General features: G+C 40.9%; 2 protein-coding genes and 1 pseudogene across 3 annotated transcripts in view; 2 read left to right on the top strand and 1 right to left on the bottom strand.

Annotated features, from left to right (window-relative positions):
• Positions 1-1,160: 1,160 nt before the first annotated feature.
• LOC101313075 (E3 ubiquitin-protein ligase UPL3-like) lies at positions 1,161-10,581 on the top strand. Its single transcript, XM_004289820.1, has 18 exons — positions 1,161-2,057; positions 2,226-2,336; positions 2,431-2,547; positions 2,635-2,805; positions 2,917-3,078; positions 4,058-4,306; positions 4,386-4,507; positions 4,606-6,040; positions 6,387-6,485; positions 6,569-8,110; positions 8,229-8,447; positions 8,554-8,658; positions 9,110-9,190; positions 9,289-9,357; positions 9,474-9,602; positions 9,728-9,850; positions 9,979-10,210; positions 10,366-10,581. The coding sequence occupies exons 1-17, from the start codon at positions 1,161-1,163 to the stop codon at positions 10,042-10,044; spliced, it is 5,697 nt and encodes a 1,898-aa protein (XP_004289868.1). The 3' UTR covers positions 10,045-10,210; positions 10,366-10,581.
• A 1,581-nt stretch (positions 10,582-12,162) lies between these two features.
• On the top strand, positions 12,163-13,597 carry LOC101313368 (annotated as a pseudogene). The gene is made up of 3 exons (XR_183906.1): positions 12,163-12,790; positions 12,879-13,058; positions 13,149-13,597. The product of XR_183906.1 is annotated as a non-functional NADPH-dependent codeinone reductase 2-like (transcript).
• A 561-nt stretch (positions 13,598-14,158) lies between these two features.
• Positions 14,159-19,425, bottom strand: part of LOC101307664 (beta-galactosidase 13-like) — an 8,006-nt gene continuing 2,739 nt past the window's right edge. Inside the window, exons 2-19 of the mRNA XM_004292122.1 lie at positions 18,263-18,354; positions 17,892-17,987; positions 17,701-17,813; positions 17,521-17,587; positions 17,338-17,430; positions 17,107-17,250; positions 16,840-16,934; positions 16,639-16,744; positions 16,448-16,532; positions 16,248-16,366; positions 15,813-16,150; positions 15,609-15,718; positions 15,411-15,520; positions 15,228-15,335; positions 15,040-15,144; positions 14,815-14,960; positions 14,376-14,721; positions 14,159-14,281 (exon numbers count right to left, since the gene is read on the bottom strand). Coding sequence (XP_004292170.1) covers positions 14,159-14,281; positions 14,376-14,721; positions 14,815-14,960; positions 15,040-15,144; positions 15,228-15,335; positions 15,411-15,520; positions 15,609-15,718; positions 15,813-16,150; positions 16,248-16,366; positions 16,448-16,532; positions 16,639-16,744; positions 16,840-16,934; positions 17,107-17,250; positions 17,338-17,430; positions 17,521-17,587; positions 17,701-17,813; positions 17,892-17,987 — 2,304 coding nt within the window. The 5' untranslated portion in view covers positions 18,263-18,354. The remainder of the gene's footprint in view (positions 14,282-14,375; positions 14,722-14,814; positions 14,961-15,039; positions 15,145-15,227; positions 15,336-15,410; positions 15,521-15,608; positions 15,719-15,812; positions 16,151-16,247; positions 16,367-16,447; positions 16,533-16,638; positions 16,745-16,839; positions 16,935-17,106; positions 17,251-17,337; positions 17,431-17,520; positions 17,588-17,700; positions 17,814-17,891; positions 17,988-18,262; positions 18,355-19,425) is intronic.

The raw sequence follows: 19,425 nt of genomic DNA on the forward strand, positions 1-19,425 counted from the left end.
AATTCGGGTCGAGAAGAAAGCAACAAATGCCAATTAAATCAAGGATCTAGTAATTAGAATGCAGGCTATAGTTAGAGATCATACATAGGCTTTTTTTTCTTTTTCATGGTTTTGCAACAAAAGCTCAAGTTCCAAGTGCCTTAGATGCTGAGGTTCTAGCTTTTTTTTTAGAAGAAATTCGTTTTGCAAGGCTCCGTTAATGGCATTCTTTATGGATTGAAACTGACTCCATGGTGGTGGTACGTTACTTTAAGGTACAGGCACCAAGTTTGGTGCCATGGAGGTTACGCACAGGGTGGTTAAACGGTATGACTTTTGCTCATCAATATTGTCTCAAAATGACACATATATTTCAAGAAGAAAATGCGCCAACAGATGCCAGACGCATTAGCCTCTTTAGACGGCGACCAAAGTTGAGATGTAATTCCTCAGTTCCTAATCTCCAGTTATGTTGTGACTTATCCTCTGTGCCTACGTTTCAATGTAGATGAGTTTCTGGCTGGCTGTCTAAATCTTCATTATGGTTCTACTTATTTATGTTTTTTTGTTCTCACTTAGTGTCGTTTTCTCTTTTTGTTTTTATAAATTGGTTTTACAATGTGCTATTGTTGGTATAGCCCACTTGTCTTACACTTGCTGCATTTGCGTATCAATGGATTTTCGAATTATTTACAAAAAAAAAAAAAAATCCCGACAATGAGTTGATAAAAACTACGTATAACAGAGATATACGGACAGTAATTAATATTTACTATTCACCTCGATAGAAGCTGATTTTATAATCTGTAAACCGAATATCAATTTGTGTAAAAGGTCTACTTCCCCTTTCTATTATTCCCACCCGTCACTTTTTAGGGTTTTCAATCCCCTTTTGTTCACTCTTCTCTCTGACTCTGTCCTCTCCAATCGAATCGAACCGGAAACCTGAACTGCTTCAATCCGCAATTCAATTCAATTCTGTTCTGTATCCCAAAGCCTTTCAATTGAGCAAAAGTGAAGGAAAAATTAGAATCTAGGGTTTCGGATTGGGGGTTTTGAGGTGGAATTGGGATCTAGGGCTTGGATTTGTGTGATGCGTGAGATGATCGGATCAGGTTTAGCGTGATCGCCGCTCGTGGTGGCGAGCGAGGACTCGAATTCCAGGGGGTTGTGGTACTTGTATGGAAACTCGGAGCCGGAAGCGGGCGGAGGCCACCTCATCAGCCCCTTCATCATCTTCGTCTGGTCGCACCACTCGTTCCACCAAGCGCTCTCGTCTCTCCTCTTCTTCTTCTGTTAACCCTACTCCAATCTCCACGCGCTCTCGGGCCTCTCGGGCCAGCAACAACAACCAAGACAACAACACCGCCGCTGCTCCCGCCACTGCCATGGACTCGACGAACGAATCATCCGGCTCGCGCGGCCGCCGGAGTAGGAATTCCGACAAGGATGGCTCGGATAAGGGCAAGGAGAAGGAGCACGAGGTGCGAGTTAGGGATAGGGAGAGAGAGAGGGAGAGGGAGAGAGAGAGGGCGTTAGATAGAGAGACGGAGAGAAATTTGGGGCTGAATATGGACGGCGGAGGGAATGGTGACGATGATGACAACGATAGCGAAGGTGGGGTTGGGATTCTGCATCAGAATTTGACTTCGGCTAGTAGTGCCCTTCAGGGGCTTCTTAGGAAGATCGGTGCCGGATTGGATGACCTGCTTCCGTCTTCGGCAATGGGGTCAGCTTCGTCGTCCCACCAGAGCGGAAGGCTGAAGAAAATTCTGTCTGGGTTGAGAGCTGATGGGGAAGAAGGAAAGCAGGTGGAGGCTTTGACGCAGCTGTGTGAGATGCTTTCGATTGGTACTGAGGAATCGCTCAGTACTTTTTCAGTGGATTCCTTTGTGCCTGTGCTTGTGGGGTTGCTCAATCATGAAAGCAATCCTGATATCATGCTTCTGGCAGCCAGAGCACTTACTCATCTTTGTGATGTGCTGCCATCGTCCTGTGCCGCTGTTGTGCATTATGGTGCTGTTTCTATTTTCTGTGCAAGATTGTTGACCATAGAGTACATGGACTTAGCCGAACAGGTAATATGGCTTGATGGGTTTCAAATGAAGAGATAATGCAAATAATGATATAAATTAATTATCATGCTGAAAGCTACTTTCTTTGAAGCAATAGGCGGTCTAAAGTTTTCCATATGTACTTCTGAAATCATGCATTCCGATATTTATGAGTTATTATGATGTTTTCAGTCACTGCAAGCTCTGAAGAAGATATCTCAGGAACACCCAACTGCCTGTCTAAGAGCTGGTGCTCTTATGGCTGTCCTTTCTTATCTGGATTTCTTCTCCACTGGAGTCCAGGTAATGTATTCATTTATTATTTTGCAAGTGTATTTCGTTACATGGGATATCATCTTTTCATTTGGGATCTTCATTAACTGTTTCTATGTTTCAGCGTGTGGCATTATCAACTGCTGCAAATATGTGCAAGAAACTTCCTTCAGATGCATCCGACTTTGTGATGGAAGCCGTCCCATTATTGACAAATCTTCTGCAGTATCATGATGCTAAGGTACTTCTACTTCTCTCAGTTTCAAATTTAACAGCCATCATGAGTAGTTTTAGTTAAAATTGAGGAGATGCTGTTTGTTATCCCTAGGTTTTGGAGCATGCATCTGTATGTCTGACCCGAATTGCTGAATCATTTGCATCTTCGCCTGACAAACTTGACGAACTATGTAACCATGGACTAGTTGCTCAATCTGCGTCCCTTATTTCTACTAGCAATTCTGGAGGTGGGCAGTCATCTCTCAGTACACCTACTTATACGGTATGTCTAACTTCTTTGCATTGCGTTCTTCTTTGAAATTTTTTATAAGCACAATACGCATGCATGATCTCGTGTGTATGAGGGTTCAATTTTGACTTGCAAACCATCCAGGGCTTAATCCGGCTGCTTTCAACCTGCGCAAGTGGTTCTCCATTAGGAGCCAAAACTTTGCTGTCTCTAGGGATAAGTGGCATCCTTAAAGAAGTACTTTCAGGTTCAGGCAGTTCTTCCAACACTACAGTTTCTCCTGCTTTAAGCAGACCAGCCGATCAGGTGATTACTGCTTCCTTTGAAGTTAAATTCTAGGTTCTGAGTCTACTGTTTCATATGTATATTTTGATTGAGAAGAATGTGTCACAGTAAAGAGGGCCTCAAAACTGTATAGCTCCTAGTTAACCCATACATGCTAATCCATCAACCCCATTAACAGTAAATAGTAGTTGCGAGACCGACAGTCTTCATTTGATGTAATCAATGTTACAGTATTGGTATTAAACATCTTACCCTGCACCCTGTATTAATGACTAGATATGAAACTAAATATCTTTAACATGTAGTAATCTTGTAGTCGGACTTTTAAGTTGGATCGCAGAGGTTGTGTTTATAGTGCTTTTATGTAAGGTTTTTTTTTTTTTTCCCTTCTATGAAATTCAGCTTATCCAGTTAATAGTTAATACACCAATGTCACACAAAAACTTCTTAGAGTTTCCTAGATACATAAATATAAGGACTTCCTTTCTAGTTGGTTCTTACCAATGGCAGTTCATTGTCCTAGAGAAAAGTCATGACGTAGTGCTCGTCTAGACCCTTGCCAAATTTTGTAGGAGTTGGGTGCTTTTGAGCTGGATCGAGTAGGATCTGTTTCCAGTGTGCCTCCCCCCAACCCCACCCCGCCCCTATCCCTTACAGTTCATACACCAATCTCTTGCAAAAGTAGTTCTTTATGCATGATCGGAGTTCCTCTGATTTATGTTTATACTATTAATGCGTGTTGCCATTGTTTGTCTCAGTTTTATAGACAATTAAAAGCAGCAAATTTGGAATGTTAATTTACGTGTTGAAATTGTGAAATATGAGGTGTTTGATGTTCTCTCTACTATTGAAGTTTGTTGTTCTGTCTTAATTGTGGCTTGGTTTTATTAATATATGCATAATTTGGTTGCACTTGATTCCTTATTGGTGTTAGGCATGCCATCTGATGTTGCAATTTATCTGTCATTGACATCTTTTCTCTTTTCTGCCTACTGCCTAGATTTTTGAGATTGTCAATCTTGCAAATGAGCTGCTTCCTCCACTTCCCCAAGGAACCATCTCCATGCCATCCAGTTTCAATTTGTTCATGAAAGGACCTGTTGTGAAAAAGTCATCTGGTAGCAGTTCTGGGAAACCCGAAGATGCCAGTGGAAACAGTCCTGAGGTTTCAGCTCGTGAGAAATTATTGAATGAACAGCCTGGTCTTCTTCAGCAATTTGGAATGGATCTCCTTCCTGTTTTAATACAGGTTAGTTTTTTCTCACTGCTAATGTCTAGTTTATTGATCGATATAGATGGTTAATGATGTATGGACATCTATCAAGCAGATTTATGGGTCTAGTGTAAATGGCCCTGTTCGCCACAAATGTCTGTCAGTCATCGGGAAGTTAATGTACTATAGCCCAGCAGAGATGATCGAGTCTTTGTTAAGTATGACAAATATTGCAAGGTACCTTATATGTTATCCATATATATCTCTGGATATGTTGATACTGGGTTATTATAGACTTACAACTACTATTTTTTCTGTTTTTATGGATTCCTCAGTTTCTTAGCTGGTGTTTTGGCATGGAAAGATCCACATGTCTTGGTTCCTGCTCTCCAAATTGCCGAGATACTCATGGAGAAGCTTCCTCAGACTTTCTCCAAGGTGTTTGTCAGAGAAGGTGTGGTTCATGCTGTTGACCAACTAATTTTGGCTGGTACTCCGAATTCAGTTACTTCACAAGTCTCTTCTGCTGAAAAGGATAATGATTGTGTGCCGGGTTCATCGTCATCACGTTCTAGGCGGTATAGACGTCGAAACAGTAACTCGAATCCAGATGGAAATTCCTTGGAAGAATCGAAGAGTCCTGCTTCGGTAAATGTTGGTTCGCCTCCAAGTTCAGTGGAGATTCCAACTGTGAACTCCAGCCTTCGTGTAGCTGTGAGTACATGTGCAAAAGCATTTAAGGACAAGTACTTCCCTTCAGATCCCGGGGCTGGTGAAGTTGGAGTCACCGATGATCTATTGCATTTAAAAAATCTCTGTGTGAAATTGAATGCTGGTGTCGATGACCCAAAAGCGAAAGCAAAGGGAAAATCAAAAGCTTCTGGGTCTCGCTTAGTTGATAGTTCCGCAAATAAGGAAGAGTACTTGATTGGTCTGGTATCTGAGATGGTAGCGGAACTAAGCAAAGGGGACGGTGTATCTACCTTCGAGTTCATTGGCAGTGGTGTTGTCGCAGCTTTATTGAACTATTTTTCTTGTGGTCATTTCTCGAAGGAGAGAATTTCAGAAGCTAATTTGCCTAAGCTTCGTCAACAAGCCCTCAAGAGGTTCAAGTCATTTGTTGCTGTTGCTCTTCCTTTCAGCATTGATGAAGGAAGAGTAGCACCAATGACTATCATCATTCAGAAGCTACAAGGTGCTTTGTCCTCTTTAGAGCGGTTCCCTGTTGTGCTGAGTCATTCGTCTAGGTCATCTACTGGAAGTGCACGTCTCTCCTCTGGACTTAGTGCATTATCCCAGCCCTTTAAGCTGCGTCTATGTCGAGCACCAGGAGAAAAGGCTCTCCGAGACTATTCATCAAATGTTGTACTGATTGATCCATTAGCAAGCTTAGCTGCTGTTGAAGAGTTTCTTTGGCCTCGAATTCAGCGAAGTGAATCTGGTCAGAAAGCAGCTGCATCTGCTGGAAATTCTGAATCTGGAAATACTCCTGCAGGAGCTGGTGCTTCATCTCTGTCTACTTCAAATCCTGCTTCTACCACTCGTCGTCATTCAACTCGTTCCAGAACATCTGTAAATATAGGTGATGGTGCTAAGAGGGAACCTTCACAAGAGAAGAGCACGAGCTCATCTAAAGGAAAAGGTAAAGCAGTTCTGAAACCTTCTCAGGAGGAAGCAAGAGGCCCTCAAACGAGGAATGCAGCTCGCAGAAGAGCAGCTCTTGATAAAGATGTTCAAATGAAACCTGTAAATGGGGACACTACTTCTGAGGTATGTTACTGCTAAATAATGTGTAATTGTTGTTTTCTAAGACACTGGTGTTGGATTTATTTATTTAAAGTTTAGTTCATTATGAGATGTTAGAGATGTTTATGCAGGCAACAATCAATTATGTTCATTCGGTTGTTCTTGTGATTTAGCTCCCCCTTCCGTTTCAATGTGTTTAGCTGGATTTGTATATCAGATAATTGGTCAATGTCTGTTGTAGGTTATCTTTTATAGATCTGTATTTTTTTTAGATCGTGTAATTTCGCTATTATTGGCATACTTAGTTCTGGTTGGTTATGTCCTACTTCTCCCTTGTCTGAACTGTGATTTGTGTTTCTTTAATTTGTAGGATGAGGAATTGGATGTATCTCCTGCTGAGATCGACGATGCATTGGTTATTGAAGATGATGATATCTCAGATGATGATGAAGACGATGACCAGGATGATGTATGCTATATGAATCTTGTACTTGTCTTATGCAGATATGAATTTGTGTGCCTTGCTTTTAACTGCTTTTACATGCCATTCAGGTTCTCAGAGATGACTCTCTTCCTGTTTGCACGCCAGACAAAGTACATGATGTGAAATTGGGAGACTCCGCTGAGGATACTACTGTAGCTTCAGCAACAAGTGACAGCCAGACTAACCCTGCTTCTGGGTCTAGTAGCAGAGCTGCTACAGTTAGAGGATCAGATTCCTTGGACCACAGGAGTAGTAATTCTTATGGTTCTAAAGGTGCAATGTCATTTGCTGCTGCAGCAATGGCGGGGCTTGGGTCAGGTAGCCGGGGTATCAGGGGTGGTAGAGACAGACAAGGACGCCCTCTTTTTGGTGGTTCGAGTGATCCTCCTAAGTTGACCTTTACATCTGGCGGGAAACAGCTGAATCGGCATTTGACTATCTATCAGGCCATCCAGAGACAGCTTGTGTTGGATGAGGATGATGATGAGAGGTATGCTGGCAGTGATCTAATGTCAGGTGATGGTAGCAGGCTGTGGAGTGATATTTACACTATTACATACCAGAGGGCAGATAGTCAAGCTGAGAGGGCATCCATTGGAGGAGCAAGTTCAACGCCCCCATCGAAGTCTAGCAAATCAGGTGTTTCCAATTCCAGTTCCGATTCCCAATTGCATCGGATGTCACTTCTTGATAGCATTTTGCAGGGAGAACTTCCTTGTGATTTGGAAAAATCTAATCCTACTTATAATATACTGGCACTCCTGCGAGTGCTGGAGGGCTTGAATCAGCTCGCACCCCGTCTGAGAGCTCAGATAGTTTCCGACAGTTTTGCCGAGGGGACTATCTCAAATTTGGATGACTTGAGCACAACTGGTGCTAGGGTCATTTCTGAGGAATTCATTAACAGCAAACTCACTCCCAAATTAGCCCGACAAATACAAGATGCTCTTGCATTGTGCAGCGGCAGTCTTCCTTCCTGGTGCTATCAGTTAACAAAAGCATGCCCGTTTTTGTTTCCTTTTGAGACACGGAGACAGTACTTCTACTCCACCGCTTTTGGATTGTCTCGTGCCCTGTATCGTCTTCAGCAGCAGCAGGGTGCTGACGGTCATGGATCAAACGAAAGAGAGGTGAGAGTTGGGAGAATGCAACGCCAAAAAGTTCGTGTATCTCGTAACCGGATTTTGGAATCCGCTGCAAAAGTGATGGAAATGTATGCGAGCCAGAAGTCTGTACTTGAAGTAGAATATTTTGGTGAGGTGGGCACTGGGTTGGGTCCTACCCTTGAGTTCTATACACTTCTAAGTCACGACTTACAGAAAGTTAGACTTGGTATGTGGAGGTCAAATTCTTCGTTGGAGAAAGCACCAATGGATATTGATGGGGATGATCAGAAAGATGGGAAAAACAATGTTGACATTGTCCTAGCTCCTCTTGGGTTGTTTCCTCGTCCCTGGCCGCCGAATGCTGTTGCTTCTGATGGTAACCAATTTTCTAAAGTTATTGAGTATTTCCGGCTGGTAGGGCGTGCAATGGCGAAGGCTCTTCAAGATGGGAGGCTATTGGATTTACCACTATCTACGGCGTTTTATAAACTATTGCTTGGTCAAGTAAGCTAATCACCTAGAACCTTTTCATGTGACTGGTTGGATATAGGTTATATTTTGTTATTTTAACTTGATCACTAGTCAAATGTTCTAAATCTACAAATTATTTTAATCTTCTCAGGAGCTTGATTTACATGATGTTCTTTCCTTTGATGCTGAGCTCGGGAAGACTTTGCAAGAATTACATAACCTTGTTTGTCGGAAACTACATCTAGAATCAAATGGTGATCGTGATGCAATTGCTGAATTGCGCTTTCGTGGGGCTTCAATTGATGATCTCTGTTTAGATTTTACACTTCCTGGTTATCCGGAATATGTGTTGAAACCCGGAGATGAAAATGTAAGAACAAGAACCTTCTGCTTTTTTTATTTTCTCGTAGCTCTTGTTAATTTATACTTTTTGCTATTTCTGAAATGCTTAATACACAAAACTATTGAAATTCCAGGTTGATATCAATAACTTGGAAGAATATATATCATTAGTCGTTGATGCAACAGTGAAGACTGGAATAATGCGGCAGACAGAAGCATTTAGAGCGGGGTTCAATCAGGTAAGCTCTTCACTTAAAAAGTTTTTGCGTAATTTGCTTTCTGTGAGACAAATTTCTGCATGAGACTCATTCCGCCACTTTAGTAGCATCATTTATCATTCCAGTGTTCTGTTAACCATTTAAATAATGATGCGTTATTCTGCAAATGAGCTTTTTTATTGTACTGCCTGTTAACTAAGGGATATAGTGATTAGACAATTAGGGGGCACGTTCTATCAGTGTAGAATAATCTTGCCTTGGGCTTTGTAGGTAGCAGGACCTGGCCTTTAGTGCAATAATTCTTTTGTGGTTTACTGCTTGCTATTGTTGTTTATTTTTTTTATTTCTGAATTATGTCTCTTGTAGCTCCACACCTGAATTAAGTTTCTGATTTTGAGTACATCCTCTTTTTCTAATGTGTTTTAGAGGGCTATCTTTTCTCCTATTAACACTTGTGCTTGCAATGGACCAGGTGTTTGACATATCATCCTTACAAATATTCGCCCCATATGAATTGGACCATCTGCTTTGTGGGCGTAGAGAATTGTGGGAGGTAATTGGTTTGTTTTTTTTTTTTTTTTTTTTTCCTCCAAGTCTTTTGTTTTATTTCTACCATTCTTATTCTTATTATTTTAATGCAACTTTATGCAGACGGAGACTCTTGCTGATCACATAAAGTTTGATCATGGATACACTGCAAAGAGCCCTGCAATTCTTAATGTAAGTTGTGTCCGTGTTCTATTATTATGAATTGTACTTTGAAAATGAATGTTCTGCCTTCTATTTGTATTTTTATTTTTATTCGTTTACCTTATGGTGTCTTGTAACTTTTTCAGTTGCTTGAGATCATGGGTGAGTTCACGCCCGAGCAGCAGCGTGCCTTTTGCCAGTTTGTTACTGGTGCGCCTAGGCTTCCCCCTGGTGGTTTGGCAGTGCTCAATCCAAAGCTCACCATTGTGAGAAAGGTACAGCGAGATTCTATGGCTTCTTTTCATGCCTCATTTTTGGCTGCTTGCTTCCCTCAAACTTGTAATGGTTAATTCGTACTTCAAGGTGTATTGATGTGTTGATGTTTCCTTGTCTGCTGCAGCATTCTTCAACTGCGAATAATGCAGCACCTAATGGGACTGGGGCTTCAGAATTGGCAGATGATGATCTACCTAGTGTAATGACATGCGCTAATTACCTAAAGCTTCCTCCTTACTCTACCAAGGTATTTGCATTTTGTATTTTGGTCAAGCAATAAAGCATGCTGATTGCCTTTCTATATTTCGTGATTCTGGGTGATGAGTTGGTTATTTGTGATTCTGGGTGATGAGTTGGTGTTTCTTGTTTAAACAGGAAATTATGTACAAGAAACTACTCTATGCAATCAATGAAGGGCAGGGATCCTTTGATTTGTCATGAGATTTTGGGACTGGCCATTTAGTGTATATTACATCAAAGAACTAGGACTGTTTACTTTCTTTGCAAGTAGTATTGGATGGTGATTTTGATGTGGAAAGTGGCATTTGTTCTCTTACTCAAATAATGGCTTCTCATTGGTGCGGTTCTGAAAATGTCGAGTGTCAAGGTCAGTTATCTCCATCTGTTTTCGGTTCTAGGAACTTTTGGTTTGTGTGATTGGTGTTTTTGGTCAGTGTTGTTTCGCTTTACAAATTTCCTTTGTTTGTGGTTTTATAAGATTGTTTAATTGTTGTTCTTAAAGGTGAATTCCTCCATTTTCAGGTTGGCTCGACACAATATTATGCTGTAAAGAGAATGTTCCCAGAGGGTCGGCCGCCAGGGGACTGTAAATAAATAGAAATTATTGGTTTTGTCTTTTACTCTCTTTTTGGTCATATAGGGTATATTGTAGAATACGCATTCTGGAAAATATTTTGAGATATTTTTAAGCCTTTGATTTTCATTTCTAGTTCTGACAAGGTCCAGTCTGATTCTATCATTTGCTTTTTCAATAATTTTTAAGTCCGGGGCCATTTTGCACTGCCTAATTGATACCCAGTTGGATTCCTGAACATCATGTTCCCACTTTACAATTTGGGAATCATTGGAAAGCGTCTGCTAACAACTATATCGATCTGCATCATGGCTGCTGGGGGTGGTTCCATTTCACTTGCAACCTTTTGAAACAGCCTGTTACGAGTAACACCGTCTTAGAATCCTTTTTCAAGCCAGTTGTGGAGCACAACGATGAGTTATCATCATAAGCTTCCCCTCAGCAGCTTCTTAAAAGTGCAAAACCAAGAGCAAAACCATTTGTCATCATGAGTTTCCCCTCAGCAGTTCCTTCCTTAACAGAGCAAAACCATCAACATGATCCCTTTCGTCGCATTGTCCATAGGTAGCCGGCGATCGCTATCAGTCACAGCCTTGTAATCTTCAGGCATCTCCTTTCTACAGTCTTTCTCTCTGGAAACCCGGATGCTTATATCGACTCTCACGATCATCACATTATTATCATATCAAATCAAACGGCCCTACTTTATTACATGTCGTGCGATAAACACCATCTCTCGTTATAAATGCAAAATTGCAAGTAGAACTAAACCAGAGTACGTCAAGCGAGCTAATAGAGCAGAGGCAAAGTGGCAAACCCTAGTGAACCAAATTGACTCCATAGCTTCTCTCACAACGGTAAATCTCACTTCTTCGAGAGTAAGAGGATGATATAATGCACATAACACTGCAAAAGAGGGATTAAGATGAGACGAGGGCTTCACTAATAGTGGGTGCACGAGGATCAGCTGGATCATGCTTTCAGATACTCTTGGGAGTGTTCCATTTCATGTTAAATTGATTCAAGGTAAATAGTGGATGGCCGTTGAGAATTGCTTATGGGGGGGGAGGTACACACTACACTTGAAGAAGATATACTACCTCACATTGCAGCATTGCCAAATGTGAGTTGGCTTAACCTTGTTATTTGTTATTGCTCATCTTGGGAAACAGCTATGTTTTAAGTCTGCTTCAAAAGAATTTATGGAGTCCATACAAGAACGAGGTCTGCACCATTCAAAGTTACAACAACGCTTCCCTCGATTTTTCCGATGTAAGTTTATTCTCCTGGACTTAATTCATAGCCATATATATAAACTTAGGCATTGTCCATTTTTGCAGGTACAACCCCATAGGGTTGAAGTTGTTACCCAGCTTTCCCACGAAGAACATGTTATTGTGTAAAGTATATAGTTATATAGATATTATCTTAAGAAAATGAGATTACTTATTGAAAATTCAGGACTACTTAAGGATCTTATTAATGTAATGATCTAAACGAGTTTATTCTAAGTATGATCATCACTTGAAGCACTCAGGCATAATGGTTACTTTCTAGGAATCCATGAGTGTTGTGACCACTCGAGAGTAAATCAACATTTGGGTCCCTCTGGCGGCTCTCAGCCTCTTGGGTCCCTGGCGGCGCGGCTCGATTATAGAGTATAGACTAAGCATACATGAGCAATGACGTAGAGAAGAGATTCTCTCGGTTGATCTATAAATCATTAAATCCCCACGATCTCAAATACTCAAACAAGCAAGCTTAATTTGAGCAAAACCAATCAAGAATGGCAGCAACCCAAATCCCAGAGGTGGTTCTAGAATCTTCCAACGGCCGCAGGACCATGCATGTGCTTGGCTTCGGCACAGCATCCAACAACTTACAACCACAAGTGTTGATCGAAGCAGTTCACGAGGCCATCAAGCTCGGTTACCGCCACTTCGACACAGCTTCAGTTTACGGATCAGAGCAGAGTCTTGGAGCAGCCATAGCACAAGCACTCGAGCTCGGCCTCGTGGCTTCTCGGGACCAGCTCTTCATCACTTCCAAGGTTTGGTGTAATGATGCTCACCCTCACCTAGTCATTCCTGCTCTCAAGAAATCGCTCCGGAATCTTGGCTTGGAGTACCTTGATCTCTATCTGATCCACTGGCCTATCAGTGCCAAGCCTGCCGAGTTGAGTCAGATAGAGGACAAGGACCCAATGCCGACGGAGGAAGAGCAAATGCCGATGGACTTCAAGGGTGTGTGGGCTACTATGGAGGAAGCTCAGAGACTTGGCCTCACACCAAGTCCATTGGAATCAGCAATTTCTCTACCAAGAAGACTCAGCATATGCTCTCTTTCGCTACCATTCCTCCTGCTGTCAATCAAGTGAGTTGGAGGTTGGTCTCTTTTTTTCTGCTTTGCAGTTGTAGCAGCATCGGAGTGAATAACATTGATCAGATTTGTGAATGTATAGGTTGAGATGAGCCCATTTTGGCAACAGAAGAAGCTGAGGAACTTCTGCAAGGCCAATGGTATACTTGTGACTGCCTTCTCCCCATTGGGTGCCATAGGAACCAGTTGGGGCGCTAATCATGTTCTCGAAAGCAAAGTGCTTAATGAAATCGCCGAGGCTCATGGGAAGTCTGTTGCTCAGGTTAATTGAACTACATTGAAGTTTTGTTGTAGAAATTTTAATGTTTGAAAAACATATAGAGTTTGTGACTTGTCGATCTGGTTATTGCAGATTTGTATCGGATGGGTTTATCAGGTGGGGGCAACTCTTGCAGTGAAGAGCTACAACAAGGAGAGGTTGAAGCAGAATGTGCAGGTGTTCGACTGGGAACTAACAGAAGACGACCTTGAGAAGATCAATCAAATCCCACAGCGCAAACAGATGACTCGAGAAGAAGAATTGGTTACGGCTACTGGACCTTACAAGTCCCTTGATGACTTGTGGGACGGAGAGTACTAATTTTGCTCTTTATGAAAATGTATGTCTGTATCAAAATAAGGGTGCCAACTAGGTTATGTATCTATGGCATGCATTGTATCAAAATTGGCATCCAGAATTTGTTTGCAAACATGCATGGATCCAAAACTCTGTTCTTGAAGCTGATCGAGCTGCGGGGCTTGTTCAATTCTATGGTCTCTAGCAAGCTTTGGGATAACGATATAAGATATATAAAAGTTGGGATATGGTATTCCCAATGCATGGTAGTGTTTTGAAGCCTAATGATTCTGCTGGTGTTTGGGTGTTTCTAAGTTTTGCAATGTTCTATTAAAAAACAAGAACTAATAACTTGGTGGATATTAATTCAGTGACAAAAAAACTTCCATGTAGCTAGGTGCTACATAGTTCACTGAATCACTAATAAGTGTATTAGCACAAGGGAAACCAGCATAGTCAAAAAGTCGTAGAGTATAGACAGTACTATAAACTATGCTGGTTTCTGACTTGAAGAACCTAACAGTTGAATTCAGTGAATTCCTATAGATGAGCAACTTGGCAAAAACATGCATAAAATTCATAGACTGACTAAGCCATCGTTTCAATTATGAATAAAGAAAGACAAACCTGGGTAAATAGGCATGAGTACTGATTAATTACTACAAAGAAAAATAAAGATGAGCTCCAAAGATATCCCAATTCTACTTGTTCATGCACTTTTAACCATACAATAAGCTAGCTAGGGGATCATATCATCTTCAACCCATGCATGCCAAAACTGTCATCTCATCAACACTCTAATATGTTCACTTGAAGCTGCACAATGCTTGGATCATTAGTTTCTTCTTGGTACCAGGGCAGGGATCACCAGCCTTGAAGAAGAGTTTGGGGTCAAGTGGGACTGTACATATCATCTTTCCCAAGCATAGCTGCTCAAAACAAAAAACAAAAATAAATTCATTGGTTATGTTCACTCAAGCACTGTGATTTGAAAACTTTGCAAGTAGAGACATCTTTGCTTACATCTTCGACGACCTTCTTGGATTCAGGAGCATTGCATGTTCCCATTGTCAAGGCTCCACAGGAACCATCAGGATTGCCGTAGCTCGCGAATTCAATTTTACTAATCTTTTTGTAGTCTGGACAGTTGAGGAGAGCTGTTGCTTGGAGACTTTTCCCAGGAGCATGTTGGAGGATGCCAGCCTTTCTGTCCCAGTACTTAACATGTCCCGGATAGTCCTGTCCAATAAGGCTGCATATGGTGTCTCTGTTTACTGTTACGATCTCAATGTCTTTCGGGTCTGATGGCTCCTCCTCCAATACAACAAGGAGATTCTTAGGCTTGATGAAGGCTCTAGGGATGTGGTACCTGATCAATCATAAGACCATTTATCATATTTTCTCCTAAAATGATGTGACAGTGTAACATTTGTTCCAATATGTATCAAGTATATTTACTCACTCGGTTTGAGTAGGTTGTCCAAGAGGAGAGAGGAAGGACATCCAATGACGCCCGATGCTTATACCATTCACCCAAATCATTCCCTTGCCCATACCGGTCATTCGGATAGCACAAGGGTCTCCTCCTGGAGGAGCATCAAAAGTTGTCTGCAGTGACAGAAGCAAAGTGAAAACCCCATGGTTCAGAATTTGTTGGAATGAAATGTGATCAAGTCGGAAATGTTACCTTGTACCATGTCAGAGCCCTTCCTATACCTGTTGCCTTAGTCCATTGCACTTTCTGAGCTCCCTGTTCAGTGAACACTTGGAGCTTCTCACCATTTAGGCCAGCCTGAAACATGGTAAAGAACATACTTGCATTACTTGTTAGTTCATAAGTATATTTGTAGAGATTGGACATTTGATACCACCTACCCTATGTCCCCAGCCATTTGCAGACACGTCAATTGTTCCGGTGTTCAATCCTAGGATTGTTACAGAACGAGGCCCTGCATACCTGTGCTCCATGTATGCTCCACTATCCTTCATTGCCAAAATGCAAATAGTCAGTGCCTGAGTCTAAAGTGTAAACATCATCAAGCATTTGATGAAACTTACTGGAAGTCCCACTGTCATGCAAAGCAGAGAGATATGGTTCGTCCCTTTCTTCATTTTAACAGGTGCCTCGAACACGAAACCTTTCTCTGCGTGGGTACCGTGTTGGGATCCTGAAAAGCTTATGCACCTTAGTTTGAGCAACATGGGAGATGATAGATGCTCTCTACAACTAGAGCTTACAAATTAACTACTTCTTACCAGCATATTCATCATTGACAAACACAAGCATTGCATGACCGAGACTAGGAATTCGTACCACTGGGCTGATAGTGTCCTTCATTGGCAAGTCATATGGACCTAGCTCAATACTGCAATCAGAGTAGTACACAATCATGTCATGTTACATGCTTTTCCACTAAGATTTAGGTAACTGGTGGCTTCAAATAAAATACAAACACTTACCTAGTTGTGTACCATGCATAATCTGTTTTATCTTTTAGCAAGCCATAGAGCTCCTGTAGTTCCCTATTATTGACTGGGACTTGCTCCACAGTTGCAACGGGTTCAAGATACATTTCCCAGTTCATTTGCTTAGCAGACGTAACAAAGTTCCTAGCATTATGTTGGGAAACAATCTGTTGAGTATTAAAGACCACAGTCTTGCAGTCAGGGAGGACACTAATGGAAAATGGTGGCAGGAGATAGTTCTGTCCCCTCCAATTTACTGTTGCTTCCAAGGTCGTGTGATTATTGGCTATAAAAGCAGCACATTCTGTTCCTGGCTTCTCATAGAAACGAACCTACAGAGAAGAAACAGCAGAAACCTATCAGTGAAATTTTTTCCTCTTGTTCTTCTTTCATTTTCACAATTTTAATGGGGTGTTTTAGATACTTCACCTCAGTATCTGGCCCCAACCTTTGTGTTCCGGGAATTCCAGTAAGCAAAGTCTTCTTGCATAGATTTATAGACTTGTGCAAGTCTTTGAGGTGACTCCATTTCGGTTCCCTTTGGAATGCTGCATCATACATAATCAAATCAATGACTGAAACTTGTGTTACGCTGCAGAGGAAACAACGAATTGAAGATCTTTAATTACCATATTCATCCAGAGGAGCCTCATCGTAGTAGCGAGTTGTTGTGAAAACAGCACTTGTTCTTCCAAAATTTGTTCCACCATGGTACTGCAAGTATAGTACAACATATTGCGTGCTTAATTACATACCAATATGTGTCTATGCCATTAATGGTTTTCTAAAGAACTGCAGCTCGTGGCTGGTCAGTTGTTACCATATAGTAGTTGGTTAGAGATCCACCCTTGGAGAAAAATCTGGCAACAGAAAATGCAATGTCTTCTGCTGGCCTTTGTGAAGGAGGGTCACCAAATACTCGGTACCTGTGTTGATGAAAAGAAACAGAAAAAGTGTGTTCAACAAAAGATGAAAGGGATCAATAGACAGTTGCTATTTGCTAAGGAATTTATGTACTCACTGAGCTGTCCAATTTTCAGTCCACAGGGCAGGCTTGTTGGGTTTGTTAGGTCCTACAAAAGTATCTCCACAATGCCTTCCATTGCAAGTATTAATCTGTCCAGGAAATCAAGTTTTATTATGATTGAAGGTCTGGAAAGTAACAACAGTAAATCTACTTGAGCAACATTGTAATCTCATAGTCCTACGCTTATTGAAGACATGGTCTACCTAACATTACTATTCATTCTCTTTTCGACAATGACAAACTCGCAACTCAATTACTTACCACTGGATCAGGAGCATCTACTTGCTTGCACATGACCCATGGCACACCAATATTCTGTCCAACTGCTAAATTTGCTGCCCACTGCACATAGCTATCTCCCAACTCTCTATATGCAAGTTGGATAGCATTGTACTCATTCTCAATCTGTTTGATCAAATATAAACTCGATCATCTAGCCAAATACAAAATTTTAAAAAAAATGATTAAGGTAATAAATAAGGGTTTATAAACCTGAGCTAGGATGATTGGACCTCCCTGTGGAGAAAATAGCTTATTATCCTTCATCAACTTCATTATCTTGGTCACATACTCCTCCATGTGTTTCTGCAAATCATATTTATATTCAAATTAAGCATCAACTGATGTGCACTGTACTGATAAGATTTGAAAATGAACCGATTGATCAATTACTACCTTGTATGGTGCATTATCTGATCGGAAAATGACGTCAGGGACCTCTCTCAGCCAGTATGGGAGACCTCTAATAATTTGAAGTTTGAAACAGATTCAATAATTCAGAGTTACTCGGATTAGAAATCGAAGAGATACAATATCAGAATTATCATTTTTTTGATAAAGTTTTATGTGTTATACCCATGGTTCCATTCTGCTTGGATAAATGGTCCAACCCTGAGGGTAGCATACATTCCATTGTCCTGGATCATCCTAATAAACTTCACCAAATCATAGTTTCCCTCAAAGTTCCACTGCAAAAATATTAGCCAGATTAGTCCTCAAACCAATCCACATTCTGCATGTGATTGATTATAATTTAGATATATCACCTGGCCTTTCTCAGGTTCATGAATGTTCCAAAACACATAAGTTTGAATCACATTCAAACCTCCCCGTCTAGCCTTCCTCAGAATATCAGGCCACATCTGAAAGACAACCAAAAAATATATATGACCAAACATTCCACTAGAGTAGAGAATAGACAGATATGAAATGGTAACAGATTGAACACATCAAGAACATCAAAGTGTTAACAGATTCTCTACTTGTTTTTGCTTGCCTTAATTTTAGACTAGTATTAGAGCTCCACATCACCATGCTTGCTAACACGAGCCATTAGGTTTTGTAGCATACAACTAGGATTAAAAATCGAGCAAAAACAAGCAGAAAAACAAAACCAAGAACAATCCAGAAGACTTACTTCCACCGGGCTACGAGGATAATGAATTGATCCGGAAAATAGAAGCTGATGTTTCCCATTAATGATCACAGACCTGGCATCATACGTCACGGGACCATGATCAAGCTGCTTCTTTCCTCCCTGTGTTGCAGGGTCATCCGTCTCATCTACATTGTCCCCAGCGGCGGCGTCATCACCGTTGAGGCTCCCACCGCCACCACCTTGTGCCTTCGGCTTGTTACCTTTGGCATGGACTAATGTGGTGGAGACCAACAAAAGTAGAAAAGAAATCAACAGCACCCTTTGGCTTGGTACCACCATTGTACTGCCAATCTATTCCCTATAAACTAATCTCAAACAAGTGAAACTTCTACCTAGCTCATCAAAATGTGTAGTAGTAAGGAGAAACACGAATATATGATGCGTAGCTAATTTTTCGAGAGACGAAATCAAACTCGGTTTTTCTACTACTAAGGTCTTGTTTTGAAGATCGAACTTTTGTGATTCAATCTCCTAGCTAGTACTTAATAAAAATTGATGTTTAGTTGTGTTTGTTGGGTGTCTGTTTGAATATCAAGGTCACAATTTACTATTGTTAGAAAAGAGGAAATGGAAATCCGATTTTTTGGGGTTTGAATGTGGACTGAAATTATGCATGGCCTTGATATTATGATTACAGTGATGAGATGTAACAGTCAATCCGAGACGGACGGCTGATTTGCCCAGATCTCCATGAAATATGTCATTGATCTAATTAACCATGTTTTCCTCTACTTTTTTGCTTCCCTATTTGGACTAGATCTGTTCATAATTTCGATTCATTTCCAAAACCATCCTACAGTGTATGATTGGAATGATATAATTGATATCCGTATTATTATTACACAATAAGACAACAAAAGAGATTCATATGAGCAGTTTATGTGCAAGTTTATATATAACTAGGATAAATCATTGAAAGGGTAAAAAAAATCACTACATTATGGTCACTACCATTAACAAATTTTCCTTTTACGGTTGATTCATTACAAAAGTTTCTTTTTCCGCTTGATTCATTACATTTTCTCCTTACATTATGATTTTTTTTTTTGGGGTACTATATCTTACATTTAACAACTATTTCAATGTCTCTCAAATTAGCTCCTCATAATCATTTTGCCAATGTCTTATCTAATATATGAGAG

This window comes from Fragaria vesca, linkage group LG2 (assembly GCF_000184155.1).
Source record: "Fragaria vesca subsp. vesca linkage group LG2, FraVesHawaii_1.0, whole genome shotgun sequence".
Lineage (NCBI taxonomy): Eukaryota > Viridiplantae > Streptophyta > Magnoliopsida > Rosales > Rosaceae > Fragaria > Fragaria vesca.

Excerpts from the sequence above, each read along its gene's own strand:
- LOC101313075 (XM_004289820.1), top strand. The coding sequence starts at position 1,161 with ATGGAAACTCGGAGCCGGAAGCGGGCGGAGGCCACCTCATCAGCCCCT. Across the intron at positions 2,058-2,225 it reads ACATGGACTTAGCCGAACAG|TCACTGCAAGCTCTGAAGAA; the intron begins GTAATATGGCTT and ends TGATGTTTTCAG. Across the intron at positions 8,659-9,109 it reads TTAGAGCGGGGTTCAATCAG|GTGTTTGACATATCATCCTT; the intron begins GTAAGCTCTTCA and ends GCAATGGACCAG.